Raw genomic sequence first — 16274 nt, forward strand, 5'->3', positions numbered from 1 at the left:
GGATCACGGCACTATGTGCTTGTTTGTGCACGCTCACCTTGTGAATAGAGGTTATGACAGTTAGAAAGCGAGTTGTATTTTATTGTAAAGTGTGTCTATATGGAAGAAAGTATAAGGTACACCTTACGATATAATCCGATCCAAGTGACATCGTAGAAGCTGCTGCTGAATGGAATCCAAATCATTCCGACAACCATTGATCATTACAAAGCTACTGTTGATTTTAAACATGTTGTAGTGGATTGCAATCGACTGCACCTTAAGTCCGAAAACCTTGAGAGACCTTGTAAGCATAAATCATGCGCCCTGTCGCACAAACATTGATTGATGATAGCGGTATGTGTAAAACCGAATAACAGTATATTGAGTGTACCTTCTATTATTTTCTCTCACATAATAGAACACACAGTACTGTCAGGCTCCCTCACACATAAACACACCACAATGTGTCCTTTAGAAACCACATTATTCTTAACCGTACACACCATGACTCCATCTCATACACAAGACTGCAGTGGGTCGAAAATGTGATTTTGTGTGCGAATGGTTTTAAAAGAATACAGTGGTGGGTGGGTGTGAGCAAGTATAATTTATGGCCCAACAGTGGTGAGTGAGAGTGTGATTGTGCATGTAAGAGGGTACAGAAAAGAGCATGAGCATAGTATGATTTATGGCCATGAAAAGCAACTCATAACCTCCCGTAAATACACATATGTATGCATATGAGCACATGCAGTATGAGCAAGTGATACGGATAATGAACCTCGGTGTCATCTTCCACTTTACAAAGCGCGCTTATGTTTTATTAAGCATCGGCTGTATGCATGTGATGATGAGTGACTTTGTTTTCCGGCTGGCATAAAACCGAAGCAGTAAAATTATATGAACTGTGTTATATCAATATAAGGTTGAATGAATGGACCTCAATTAGTCTATATCTCAATTACCTCTCCTCTCCTCTTTAGACCCAGCCACATTGGGACTAATGAAAACACCCAGATGTTCTCTGCCAGATGTGTCTGAGGCCGAGGTGTCAACGGGCCGCAGGAAACGAGCCTTGAACCCTCAGAACAAATGGGATAAGAGGCACCTGTCATGGAGGTAAGGATACACCAACCTTCAACCTTACTTTCAAAGGTTGAACCTAAAAGAATTGTAGAAATAAGATCAGAATATCCAGAGGTCAATGCAATGTATTACATCTGTAGTAATGGGATATCATCCTGATCACACTAGTCTGTTATTGGCAGGGAGAAGAATCTTGCTATTGATTGGCACATCATTAGCTATTGGTCATGCACTGGGTTAGGGTTAGGGCTAGTCACCACAGAAGCCAATTTTTTAAATGTTTTACAACTTCTGAAAATGTGTCCAATTCATCCTTTTATGCTGGAGGGTTAAAGGAACAAATCGCTTGAATCAAAGATGCATTTACTAGCTACTCACTCTTGTATTTGATATTGTACGAATACATGCAACAACGTTCAGTGTTTATGTTTTTCAGTTAAGCCTGTGTCAAATGAGACCAGGCTATCTAAGCCGAATACAATCCTGTATGTACAAGTCATCCATCCAAGATTAGATTAAGGGACTCTTCCTCTAGGCGAGTATCCTTTTGTAACTGGATAAATGCTGGCTTAGAGAAAGAGCATTTTGTAAAAGTGGCATGCTGGTTAGAGAGACCTTAAAGAAACAGCAACATGTCTCTCTTCTCAGGGGATGCACAAAGAAACACATTCCCAATTTTGTGTTTAAAATGTGGAGTTATTTAAAAAATTAAAAAATAAACGTAGTAAGAGCACTATATGGAATTGGTCCAGGTCCATGCAGCTGTGTGATAGAACAAGATAAAAAGCTTTGTCAAAGAGTCATTCTGTAGTTTACACTGTACATGATAAAATAATACGGTCGCGTTAAGTGCAGCTGTGCCATCTGTCAGGGATGCAGCTTAGTCTTAGACAGCAGAGGAAGAGGCAGTGAAACATATGTTCGGCCTGTGCTGATTCACACACTCTGTCCGGGGTGATGCAACACGGAGATGATATACAGCATACTGGTGTGGTGGCAGCTCAAGCAGTACGTGTGTACGCATGCGGCAAAAGACAACAACATACACATCAATACAGTTAGGAAACAAGTAGTACATGAGAGGAACACAAATACACTGTCCTCACACGCTTAACGTTGGATCTCTTTCTAGAGTTTATGTCATATCTCTACCTGCTGATAGGAAGGGTAAGTGCTTCTCAGTTTGACAAGTGAGACATGAAAGTCGTAAGACTTTTCTAGAAAATCTTTGCACCACTGTCATTCATGGGCAGGGATAGCTCCCACATTTCAACCAACAGTGTTGTTGTTGCTGATGAGAAGAGTCAGTCAGGAACTAACTTGTTTGACATACATGCACAAGTCAAGCTAGGGTTATAGCACGACTTGGCCATCTAATTGGACTACTGGCTTTGTCCCAGTATACAAGCGCGGCAAGGGAATCTATTAATTGACCGATATACTGTATGTCTGACTCCACTACAATGCTTGGCGAGATGCCCCATTCCACATATGTAGAATAGAAAATGCAGGGTTGGTGTTGATCTAAAAGGCTTTGCATGTAAGCCATACACATCTGCACACACTGTGACAGTTGATCAGTTGCCCAATTATAGTTTATTTCAACACCACAGCACAGCTCTTATAGCTTTTATTGAATGTAGATTGCTTAGCCAGGATATGTTTCGGAGATGCAAAGCTAATATTTAAGCTTGGGGAAAAATGCTGCTAAATATAATGTCGACACCTTAGGGTCGCTAACAGCTGCAGAATGTATACAATTTAGGGATGGTAATGAGACATTTCTGGCAAACAAATCCTGAAAGGTAACATAAGTGCCACTTAGTCTACGTTGTAGCTTCAGCAACATTTGATGCTCCTCTATAAAACACGGTAGTAGTAGTATTTATTTGCTTCGTTCCCACTTTACACACTATTGTATTGAGTAATTTTCCAGTGGTTAAATTGCTTTTGTTTTCAGATGAGGAGGGTAGTGTTAACAGCTGACAGGTCAGCACAACATCTTAGTTTAGCGGGGGGTTGCTTTGCCACAAGCTGCATCAGCGTGTACCTGATGGCAGGAACACACTGAAACCGACAGGTAGGCTGTGAAAATCTTGGCTACGCTTCCAGAATGTGTGATGCTGAGATACTGTTTATCAAGAAAAGTGCTAGGTGTTTGGTTTGCAAATGCACACAGTGTTTCGGCTGGAATGAAAGTGATGGCGGTACTGTAAACTAACAACTCAGAGGAAAGTCTTTATTTAGACCAGGCCAGTCTAAGTTGAGAAGAGTCGGCACACAGGACAAGATGGGCCATTGCAACTTGCAGGGGAATAATGAAGCAAGAAGGGTAATATATCTAAGCTATAGGGAGGAAGCAAAGCAGAATGAAGCAAGATGCATGGGGAAAGCAGGACATTAGGACCCTGGAGGATTGAAGAAACAGGTCGATAAGCAGGAACGATGGTAGGATGCCGGAGCTTGAATGATGGGGCTGCGGTAGTAACTGAAAAAGCAGAAGAAAAACTCAAGTACAGTTCGGACTGAGAGAAGACGAGAGAAAAAAATACTCAAAAGAAGTTGATTTTTTTTTTGCCAGATATCAATATAAAAGGCACAGTACAAATTGGCTAAATACAATAGGTTTATTCTAACTAGTATGTTCTGTCATTGTTGTCAAGTGGCTTGTATTTTCGCACCCCTTGGCATCTCCAAGCATGTTATTGTAAAAGCACGGAGAGACACGCATCACAGTCCGACTGGCTTTCGCAGGATATCGCTGTTTTTTTGATTCACTGATCTGAACAACTTCACACTTAACACTTGTATCCCTTTCGGACCTTGGCAATACAACCACCAAGTGTGAAGTAAATCGGATGAATGGTTGATGAGAAACTCGAAGGACGGACACACACACATATTTTACAGTTAGATACCTGGGTAATATCACCATGTTGGAACTGTGAGCTGTGGGTACATCCTCACAGAGCTTTTGGCACATAATCTTCTGCCTCTCAACATACATGGCACATTGCTTTGTCCACTGGCACTGCATTTTGGAGTTCGACGTAAATGTTGAGGTGCAGAATCGTTGAATATGGACGTATTTCCAATGAGTGGGCGGGTTCATCCAGCCAGGATCGACTGGGGAGGGTAAGCTTGTTCAGCACAGGGGCTTTGCTCCACACTGTTGCAGCAGAGAAAGATCAGACAGAAAGAGGAATGAGTTCAGAGGGATGAATCACTTGTCACTGGGGGCAGGATGGTTATGTCTTATTGATAACAAATTACCCGCCGACTTTGTCCCTGTGGCATTGCCTTTGTGAAATAATCCCCCACATCCAGCCGCTGGAAGTTTTTCAGAGACGGAGACAATTTTTGGGCATTGAGATATGATGGCATGAGGGCTCTGGTAAGGTCTCAGCGTGGCAGCAGTTCAGCATCACGCTGCACCAAAACTTTTGCACAAGAGTCAACATCTGCTTCAAGGGACCAGCATACGCGCCACTTTGAAAACAGCAGTTTGTTATGAGTGGAACGTGTTGGCCTTTTATTCTCATTACTCTCTCTCTCTCTCTCTCTCTCTCTCACTCTTTGTCCCTCCATTCTACAACTGCCAACGCACCACTGCCAATCACACGGCATACGGTTCCCTACAGCTCGGCCCGTCTCGGCTTTCCTAAAATAAGGCAGCCTGTCTTTACAGTCCAGTGAGAACACCATTCAACTCGCAGCTCTCAGCCAAGTTTTACTGGAAAATAGCGATATATAGACCTCTTGTCTTTTGTATATATATATATATTTTACAGCCTGGAGCTCTTGCCAAAGAAACAGATGGTGGAATGATTATGCCTTTATTATAAACACTTGTGGAGTATTTTTGGGGATTTCCGAAACATGAAACATGTCACATTTTCAGAGGTTACCATATGGTGTTGTTTATCAATAAAGCAACTTAGTAACACATTGCTTGCATATAAACTTTAATAAATATATTATTCTACAATAATATTATTGTGCCTGGCTATTTTTTGAGGTAGTGTTATCACTAAATACACACACATACTGTTCTCTCAATAATCAGCATAAAGCGTTTGCATTCTATTGTCATGCGCCTTTAGTCAGATCCAAGGTCTCTGTATTGTTGAAGCCACACAGAGAACATATATCTATCTGCAGTAGATGAAGTACATACAGTATCTCACAAAAGTGAGTACACCCCTCACATTTCTTAACATATTTCATTATATCTTTCCATGGGACAACACTGAATAAATTACACTTTGATACAATGTAAAGTAGTCAGTGCACAGCTTGTATAACAGTGTACATTTACTGTCCCCTCAAAATAACTCGTCACACTGCCATTAATTTCTAAACTGGTGGCAACAAAAGTGAGTACACCCCTAAGTGAAAATGTCCAAATTGGTCCCAAAGTGTCGATATTTTTTGTGGCCATCATTATTTTCCAGCAGTGCCTAAACCCTCTTGAGCATGGAGTTCACCAGAGCTTCACAGGTTGCCACTGGAATCCTCTTCCACTCATTCATGACAGCATCACGGAGCTGGTGGAGACCTTGCGCTCCTCCACCTTCCGTTTGAGGATGCCCCAAATATGCTCAATAGGGTTTAGGTCTGGAGACATGCTTGGTCAGTTCATCACCTTTACCCTCAGCTTCTTTAGCAAGGCAGTGGTCGTCTTGGAGGTGTGTTTGGGGTCGTTATCATGTTGCAATACTGCCCTTCAGCCCAGTTTACAAAGGTTGAGTGCACATGCTCAGCGTCATACCCAGAGGTTGGCTTTGGAAAATAGACGTATGAGTGCTGCCAGCATTGCTGAAGGGCTTGAAGGGGTGGGGGGTCAGCCTGTCAGTGCTCAGACCATACGCCACACACTGCATCATACTGGCCTGCATGGCTGTTGTCCCAGAAGGAAGCCTATTCTAAAGGTGATGCACAAGAAACCCCACAAAGTTTGCTGAAGACAAGCAGACTACGGACATGGATTACTGCAACCATGTCCTGTGGTCTGATGAGACAAAGATACAGTGTCGGGCGGCAACCAGGTGAGGAGTACAAAGAGAAGTGTGTCTTGTCTATAGTCAAGCATGGTAGTTGTAGTGTCATGGTCTGGGGCTGCATGAGTGCTGCCAGCACTGGGGATCTACAGTTCATTGAATGCTAACATTTACTGTGACATACTGAAACAGAGCATGATCCCCTCCCTTCATAAACTGGGCCGCAGGGCAGTGCTGCAACATGATAACGACCCCAAACACACCTCCGAACGACCACTGCCTTGCTACAGAAGCTGAGGGTAAAGGTGATGGACTGGCCAAACATGTCTCCAGACCCACATCCTATTGAGCATCTTTGGGACATCCTCAAACGGGAGATGGAGGAGCGCAAGGTCTCTAATATCCACCAGCTCCTTGATGTCCTTATGAATGAGTGGAAGAGGATTCCAGTGGCAACCTGTGAAGCTCTGGTGAACTCCATGCCCAAGAGGGTTAAGGCAGTGCTGGAAAATAATGGTGGCAAGTAGGGCTGCACAATATATCGAATTTTCATCGCGATGACGATATTGCCTTCCCACGATGACGTGTACATGAATGTGCGATATTTTAAATGTGTGCTCAGCTGCGAAGCAAATCAATCCCTCCCCAAACCACTCGCTGATCATGTGCCTGTTCATGCTCCAACCTGGCAACCCCAGGTTCCCCGAGAGCTGTCAATCAAAGTCCAGTGGCTCCGCCCCCAAAGTGTGAACAATTTTCTGCCCGCATAGACAGAAAGCACTCCAAGAGCCGCGCGAAGAAGCAAGCTGCTGCTGCTTATCGCGCGAGCGAGAGCAGACATCTGCGCTTGTGAAATCACATACATCCCCTTGTTAGTCTCTTTTTTTGTGTGGGACCGGATTTATAACCCATTATTACATGACACTTTGCCAGGTCTGTTATCCAGCCAGACAGACCGCTGTCAAGAGTATAATGTATAGCGAACGGGTCACCTAAGGACCTACGTCATAGTTTTGATGGATAGACGTCCACAAACAGGGCTACTCGTTCAGAAAACAATGGAATACTTTTTCAACACGTCTTTGCATGTATCAGGAGAGCAGGGAACACAGGAGTCATGGTTAATGTCCGACAGGACTCCAGCAAGACGACGTGAGTACGTTTTGCTTCAGGCTGCAGCCCGCCATGTAAATGTTCGGCAGTCATTTTCTCCGTGAATTGTTATAGATTTTGGGGAATAATGCTTTGTTAGCTAGATGGAGCTCTGGTTAAGCATGTTGGCTAACAGCTGAGCCGGAGCCTTCAGTCAGCTGAAGCAGTCTAGCTGGGCGAGTAGACTATTCCACCGTTGCTAGTTCGTATCCTTGGTCGTTCCTATTTGCTGGCGTATTGAACTACGTTTTCATTACATAAGAACCTAGTGGGTTTGCAATGACTATTCCAGTTATTAGACAAGCTCCCAGGGTTGCTAATAACTCCATACAGTCAGTGCCTCAGCGTACACACGACCTGAAGCGAAGATGAAACCTCGCGTTGGGAGTAAAGGCATGAGAGGCAGCAACATTTAACTAACGTGTTGCTGAGTGTTACCTGCCACTTCCCGTCTCCGTCCTTTCAAATTAAATTCTGACATAGTAGAGCCATATAGGTTGTGATTTATTTTGACAGGGCGCAGCTCATAATATACTTATTTTAGTTATACATTGTGGGCACAATTTTATTTAGTTCAAAATCAAGTTTTATACACATCCATCATGCAGGTACAATGAATGGAGTAAAATATTTTATATTTTTGCTTTTAGGAGATGCAATGAGGTCAGGTGAGGAAACAAAGATGTGTTATTCAACAGAAATGTAGCACAAGGAAAAGTTAAAGCAGTGCTCTGTTGATTTGATTTTGAGTAAAGTTTTGGTGCAATATTTTGATTTATATTTTCTTTGTGGAAATGCATTGACTTCAGGTAAATATTTATTATATTTATGCAAATATATGTACATTATCAGTAATATTGCATAGCCGATCACATGGATATGAAAGCGCTGTTATGTTTACGTGACAATCCAATAAAAATATTTTACTCACTACAATTACTGAATAATCGTGGTAAAATATCGTGATATCAATATTGACCAAAATAATCGTGATAATCATTTTGGGCAATATCGTGCAGCCCTAGTGGCAACACAAAATATTGACACTTTGGGCCCAATTTGGACATTTTCACTTAGGGGTGTACTCACTTTTGTTGCCAGTACTTTAGACAGTAATGGCTGTGTGTCGAGTTATTTTGAGGGGACAGTAAATTTACATTGTTATACAAGCTGTACACTGACTACTTTACATTGTATCAAAGTGTAATTTCTTCAGTGTTGTCCCATGAAAAGATAAAATTAAATATTTTAAGAAATGTGAGGGGTGTGCTCACTTTTGTGAGATACTGCAGGCATTGAATGGTGCTCAAATAATTACACAAGTTCAATGTTCCTTGAGAGGGGAAATGCCTACCCACACACTCTTCAACAATATAACAATGTAATTGCGCTTCTGTTTTCCTTTTGGATTTTAAACTGACAAGGAACACTCTGAGACAATATCGTGTAATAAGTCTGTAATGGAAAAACTTATTTCCCTCCTCATACACAATTATAACATAGTTTGGCCGAAGACATTGCAAAGACGTTTTTATTTACATTTTCAGTAAAGTGCGTTATTCCATGTTTTTTCCATATAGAATGTTAAATTTAAAGCGCACAGTCACTCTAGCCTTGCGCCGCCCGCCTACGTACTTCCGCTCAAATTTCATTTCCCTTCAGTAGTCAGTCTGGGCCTGCGGTATATTAGTGGATTTTCTCCGCCAGATTTGTGGCGGTCCAATCAGCAAACAGAGGGAGTGGCTCAGAACAATGACGTTGAGGTCGTCCGCCAGTCAGAAGCCGGTTCATGACATACGTCCCAACCAAACGTTATGTGATTGGTTATGGCAGATCTAGAGTGGCACTGGGCAGATCCAATAGTTTTAAACTTCAACAGACACCCGCCTTCAAGTGAGTTAAAGTTTGTCAATTGAGCGATTCCAGACCTTCTACAAATGCAATGAAGTACGATGGTCTGGTAGGACCAGGCTACAGTCACTCTAAAGCTGTAAAAAAATATATAAACTCCACTCCAAGCCATTTTATTTACATGATAACTATAAGGTTTACAACGCCAACCATGGCTTTTGGGAAATTCATCTCACACTATTCCTGTGTAATTTAAATGTTTTATTGTATTGCGTAGCATTATAAGTGTACATGTTAGGCTTTATTTGCATTTATTTCTGCTCCTACGTGACTATGTTCTTTTGTAGGAAGAAAATACTTTTTTTTAATAGTGGATGAACATTCATTTTCCTCAAATAATGCATTCCATATAAATTGCATTGCAAAATTCTACCCTCCTCTTATTGATTTAAGGGTAAAAAGATTTCCCAAACTTGTAGTTGTATTCAATTAATAGCTTTTCCTTTCGTGCAACTTGGTGACTTGAAGATTTCCTTTGCAGATGAGGAAAATTAGTAGAGACCCAATACCTCCAAAAATCAAATGTCTAAGAAACAAGCATAGCAAGTGTAATTTGTATGGGAAATGAAACCCAGATTAATGTTACAACTGCGTTCGAAATGACATATCTCATTTACTTGTCCTCTTTTGTATATTCCTTTACAGCTCTGGAAAAAATTAAGAGACCACTCCACATGTTCAGTGTCTCTTGTTTTACTCTTTAGAGGCATATGTTTGAGTATAATTAACTTTTTGATTTTATTATATAAACTGACAACATTTTTACCACATTCACAATAAAAATATTGTCATTTAGAGCATTTTGTAAATGAGTAATGCAGAGATGAAGATTTAAGACTGGTCTCTTAGTTGTTTCCAGGGCTGTATTTGTCCAATAAAAATGTGGCAGCAGCACTGACAGAGCTAGTTAGTCTCTCCCTGAAATGGAGCTATCCCTATAATAGCCAATTGTTCCTTTGGTTAAACCAAATGCTAAATATAAATGTCATAAATACATAATATTATTTTCTGTTTTATGACACTCAGGTTGTTGTCGTGGAACATCAGGTTTAAATTTAGTGACAACTTTTATGAAACGCTTGAAAAAGTGCCGATCGTCTAGAATGCTGGGACACTGACATATTTCATCTTTTTGCTCGCCCGCTCTGCCTCATCCCTCTTTCATTCCCATCAGACTGGAACAACATTCCCTTTCACTTTACTCACTTTCTTCCTCATGCTATTTCCTCCTCTTCAATCCTCTGTTTGTCAGTTAAACACCACGGCCAAAGATTCACCGTCTGCCCAGGACTGCCTGCTCAGTATAGTGTCAGGGTGTTCCTTTGATGTGAGCAGTTCTTTATGGAGGCATTATATTTGATGGATGTGGACACGTCTGACGGTACACTCTGTTCTCAGATATTTATTTGTGCGTCAACGATGCACACTCAGGAGGTCTGTTTCTGTTAAACAGCCCTCAGCCACTGATGATTCCTGCATTTATGCTGCAGCCGAAAATCTTAGATCTGCACTTTATTTTTTCAACAAACTCTGCTGGCCCATGCGCCAATCAATTTCTGATCGTCATTCCTTCAATTGTAAAAAAATAAACAAGTGTATTCTTCTAGACCTGAGCAAAGAAAACCTTTCACTGCATTGTTTCTCACAAAACGGGACTACAACATTTAACCATCATCAACATTCAGGTTTGTGATGATTTTTTCACAGAAATAGTACTGTGTTGCGTTAGGCTGTAACATCGTCGCTCAACACATGGTTACACCAAGCTTAGCACAGCAGGGAGTTGGGAGTGATCACAATGACTCCACACTAGGCGAGCATAGATTAATTACTGCATACTGTAGATGCTGGGGTGCAGGTGGGGTTTTATGAGCAGTAGCGGCGGTAGGAAATGTTAGCATAACTGTTAGGTTATTGGTATGGAAGAAGAAAAGGCTGACCACATGTAGGGAATTTCTTTGTTTTTTCAACCTCTTGCCAGGTGTTAAACCTGATGTACTATACAATTCTCAAGATTCCTGGTTCAAGATATATCTCCCACAATTACAGCAGCAGTCATTGGCAATTGGACAATCTTAAGCTTCACTCAGTCGAATAATGTGACTCTAGACCCAGCATGCTATTAGATTACAAGGCAAGGAAGGCTTTAAATCACACATTACATCCATAGACTGTATCTTCTTTGTGTTGAAAAAAAGAAAAAAAATCGGTAACTAGTACTAAGAAGAATTTTGACTTGGGTCATACAAAAAGAGCCAAAACTCTTGTAATGTCTTTGGATTGACATTGTACTGAATTGCATCATTGGGCCATAACAAATGTAAAATGTTTTAGCTCAGAGACACTGACTTATTGAACAAGTTATTTTCAGTTGGTGAACTATTTAACCAATGGCCAGCATGTTCTACATTTCTCACAACATATGATGTTGATTCCACCGGGGTTTAGGCAAAGAGATCCTGTGTATATAATATGCTTCGGTAGCCTGGAAATCCAGACCCATATCTAGAACAATAGAGGGTCTGGCCATGATCAATAGACCTTCCCAACTCAAGTGGCGGCTCCTACTTGTGCATTTCAAATGCCACTGCACGCAGTTGGATAGCACTACAACCAATCAGTCCAATTAACAAGGTGACGTATTAAGCCCCGTTCGTTTAGTAAACAGCGGGATTTACTGTTAAATTAAACTTTTGGCGTGGTCGGTCGGCAAAACAGAACATTCCTCTTACTTGCTAATGAAAGATTTGAGTGCCTTCTTCCAAATCGTAAAGGGTTGAGGCCAAAGCCGTCTCAAACTCAAACAACATATCCACAGCCATCTCTGTTGTTTACTATCACAGCTTTGGAGGCGCATGCACAGCACTGTCGTCATCCGGTTACGTCCGCCCAAGAGCAACATACATAGGGCTCTGGCCAGCCCATATCAGAAAGATTGATTTGATTGGAAGCTCAGGATTTCTTGACATATTTAATGAGCTTCAATGGAGAGTGTCCAGCAGGCGCAGCAAATTTAATTTGCCAGCGGCAGGTCTGGATTTCCAGGCCAATGCTGAAGTGTTTTGCGGGGGGAAAATATGTTGTCATCAGTAGAATGGAAATAAATTGTTTGCGATATGGTCAAACAATAGTTTTTCTTTATTAAAAAAAAAAAAAAAAAAAAATTTTATTGAGGAGGAACAGCCAAACATAGAAATAAAAAAAACTCCACTGGTGTGGACTTCACAAGGACAAGCTGTTAAATAAACATCAGATCTGACCGCAGTTGGTCGCTTGATTAAAATATAATCAATAAGGTTGTTAAAATCAAGGTGTTTGATTGACAAACTGACAAGACCTCCACCATGCTCCGTGAGGTTTATCAAGTTTAAAGGAGGCATCCCAGTACACCTAGCTCATTTCCTATTCACATACAGTCTCCTTATGTAAACACAAGCAGTTCCCTGGGACTCCACAGTTCCTATGAGATGCAGTTCAGGAAAGTTCTGACCTTGGAGGACATACAAATACACACACACACACACACACACACAAACAAGCCGACACATACATTTAGATGCACATTACATACTTACACATGCACAAAACCATGCACTCTGCCTCTCGATCTTTATCTCACACACACAAACAGACGTATACAAAACTTACCCTCGTCCATCTGAATTAGGACTAATAAGCAGGTGAATTGACCACAGAGGTTGAGCCATTAGCAGTGACTTTGGCTAACTTTGCTTTAGAAAGGGTTATGACACACTGGCAGTATGAGTAAGTGGACTGTGTAGGCACATTTTCAAAGGAACGAATCAACGCAAGTAAAAAAAATAACAATCAATACAATGCACTGCAGATGACTAGCCCCAACTCATTTTTTGAACCACTACTCTCTAATTGCTTTAAGCTAATGTTGTTAACACCGCCCATGTGTTTTGTGTCAACATGTTGACATAGAAATATTTGCTAAATAATACACTAATTAGCTGCACTAATTAACTGATTCGCATCACCCGGTGTGTTGAAGAAATTGTGATAGCAGCTGAAGTATTCCCGGAAATCAGGAGCAGGAGAAAGCGTCAAAGATGAAGTTGAAGGAATTCTATTAGTAAGAAGATAGTTAAGAGGTTACAGTTTCCTTTTTATAACAAAGGGCTGTTAATAAAAATTGCTATATCTATAATTGTTTGTTTTTATACATTATAGTGTTTTTTAAGGAGAAAGGAGGGAGACGAGAAAACTTACAAAAGCAAAAAAAAAATCCACCACTTACAGTGCTTGGATCCCTAAAGGATAATCCATCATTTTCTGTATAGTGTACATCGTGAGGCCTCACACGGCGAAATGGGGGAAAAAAGAAAGGAGTCAATAAACAGAAGAAAGGAATAAGATAAATATAAAATATTAAAGGGTGGATAAAAAGTAGGCAATGATAAATTATTAAAAAAAACTAAACAGATTAAACATGACAAGGGTGCCCTTATTTCTAGAAGCTTAACTAACTATTGCTTGTGTCAGCTGTCAGCTTGACTAGAAAAGGTCAACAAACTAAGTAGTAGGAACAGCTGCTGTTCTGTCTCTTTGGCACGAAAGGTCTGTAACGTAGCTGGTGACGAAAGTCGTTGGGCCCGTCATTAGGATAAAGGCTTGACGATGGATGGACAAACTTCTGAAGAGGTCTAAACACAGCTCATAGCATAACTGGATAGGTTTCTCACATGTATTTGTCTTGTCAGTAGAGTGTAAAGGATCGCACACATTGTTACTTATTTCCAAGAATTACAAGCAATGTTCACCTGCAGGGAACTACTGACTTGGGATAGTCAACGTCACCTCTTGTGTCATCGGCATAATTATGAATCAAGAGTTTGGTAGCACCAGTACCATTTAACCCGAGCAAAGAAAGGAGTTGGATACATCCAACCTGTGTTGAAACACTCATCTGCGACTATATACTAGAGAGCCTACATTACTCTGACATCTACTGTAGTAGTCATGTCAGTGATGCAGTGGGGAGTCCAGATAGGATTTTCGGTTTCTGCCTAAGCTCTGACACAGATGCAGAGTTGATTTTTCTTTCACAGGCCAATGTTCCTAGCTGTATTTTCACAGTGCCCTGTGAATAATAATTTGTCCGTATATAACAGATGAGACTCTGATGTGAAGGTAAACAAATTACCCAACCCATGTATTTACATAGAAAAGTACCACCAAAGCATCTCTTGAGACATTTAACATCAACCTGTATCAACCTGCCCAGGGGACTGCAGATGATTATTTGACTTTTGGCCAAATCTGACATATTGTGTACATATTGGTACATGCATTGATTAATTTGTGCTGGCCCTGATAGATAAATGTAGTAGTACATTACATGTGTACCCTCCTTATATGGTAAAGCAGAGAGCAAAAATAAATGTAATTTTCAAAGTAAAACCATTTATTTGAAGAGTGTACTTTAAAAACTGAAGGTCTGACACTTGCTTCCATTCTGACAAATTGTGTCCATCATTTAACTCTTAAATGACTCTGAATACTGTTTTACACTTTTTGTTCAAGCACAAAAGAGATATGTTTTGTCAGAGAGGATTTATTATTTCCAGTAAAAAACCTAATTTAATCTCATGGCACGTTATTATGCCACAGCTGCACTAAAAAAAAGAACTGCAAAGAGACACCTTTATTAGCAGCAAATTAAATGAAGTAGAATTATTTTTTTACTCTGTCGCTTTTTATTACAGTCCTATAAAGGCCACCGAAGTCTCAACAAAATAACCAAAAGATGTTGCTATAAATCATTAAAGATATTATCCGAAAGGAGTTTTGTGGTAGCTTGGCTAGAAAAAGGCAGTTTAAATATTGAGTGTGAGGATTCCGGAGTTTTTTTATACATTTCCTTTTTTTTAATTAAAATTGGACAATGTAACTTAAATGGGGTCAGGATAGGTGTATTACTTAAAATGTTAAAGGAAAATGGTGTCTACTTAGAAAGTTGAGTTTGCTAAAAACCGCTAGAGGGCTTTCTTGGTGAGGTGAACACAAAACACAGAGTGAACATTTTTTTCCAATCATTATTTTCTTTCATTCCTCTGTTTTCTCTCTTTCTCCTCTCAGAGTGAGGACCTTCCCTAAGGATTCGGCTCTACTGGGCAGGGACACTGTACGAGCCCTGATGTACTACGCCTTGAAGGTCTGGAGCGACATCGCGCCGCTCAATTTCCACGAGGTGGCCGGCAGTGACGCAGACATTCAAATCGACTTCACCAAGGCCGACCACGATGACGGATATCCCTTTGACGGGCCGGGGGGAACCGTGGCACACGCCTTCTTCCCAGGAGAGAGGTTCACAGCCGGGGATACGCACTTTGACGATGACGAGGCCTGGACCTTCAGATCTCCAGGTGAGAAACTTTGCTTTTAAGTGTCAAGGGTTTTACAAATGCGCTTGAATGTGCCTGAGTCGTACAGCATGTGTGTCGGCATCAAAAGAAGGGATGAAGATGGAAGGATATCTCACAGAAACATTTCTTTGAGACTCCCAGAGTACTATAAAATGAGGAGACTGAAAGAGTCCATGTCTAGAAAACTTAAGATAAAAAAATGTAATTAAAAATTAAAAAACTGTTTTGAACTTCCACGCTTGCCAAGTCTTCTATATCCCATAATGAGAATGCTGAGTGTATTTTGGAGCCAAGCTGTGCTCCTACCCTTTGTTCATGTTCCAGATTCTATAATTAATATTTGATATATGAAAATATACAATAAGTTCAGATGCAGTGCTCGCGGTAGAGACCAAAGCAGTGGTGAATGTTATCACAAGCTTATTAGGAGGCATAAAAGGCGTCCTTTCATTACCCTTAACTGCCGTAAACAAACAATCAACTTGAATATGTCAATGACACCCATTAATTCTTGATTCAAACAATGAACTAAAGAACAAAAAGGTTTATTTTCTGTATCCCATTTGATTGTGAAAGTATGCCAAAGGGTTTTCAAAAGATTTGAGTCTTTTGCTTTTCTAAACCAATGATTGGGAATATAATGCTGAAAGGAATATGTCTTTGCCAGACCTCGAAGCAACAATATAATCTGTGATGTCAACTATAAAAGCAGCTCCGATGACAATCGATAATAGAGAGTTTTCTGACACAA

The 16274-nt window shown here is 40.7% G+C and overlaps 1 protein-coding gene across 2 annotated transcripts in view; it reads left to right on the forward strand.

The window, feature by feature from the left end:
* The window catches only part of mmp17a (matrix metallopeptidase 17a), a 98197-nt gene that overhangs the window by 54864 nt on the left and 27059 nt on the right, over window positions 1-16274 (forward strand). For both annotated transcript variants that reach the window (XM_080046208.1, XM_080046209.1), the window contains 2 exons: window positions 966-1101; window positions 15237-15523. In XM_080046208.1, the coding sequence (XP_079902334.1) occupies window positions 966-1101; window positions 15237-15523 (423 nt within the window). The remainder of the gene's footprint in view (window positions 1-965; window positions 1102-15236; window positions 15524-16274) is intronic.

Source organism: Ammodytes marinus, assembly GCF_949987685.1.
Source record: "Ammodytes marinus genome assembly, chromosome: 18".
Classification (NCBI taxonomy): Eukaryota; Metazoa; Chordata; class Actinopteri; order Uranoscopiformes; family Ammodytidae; genus Ammodytes; species Ammodytes marinus.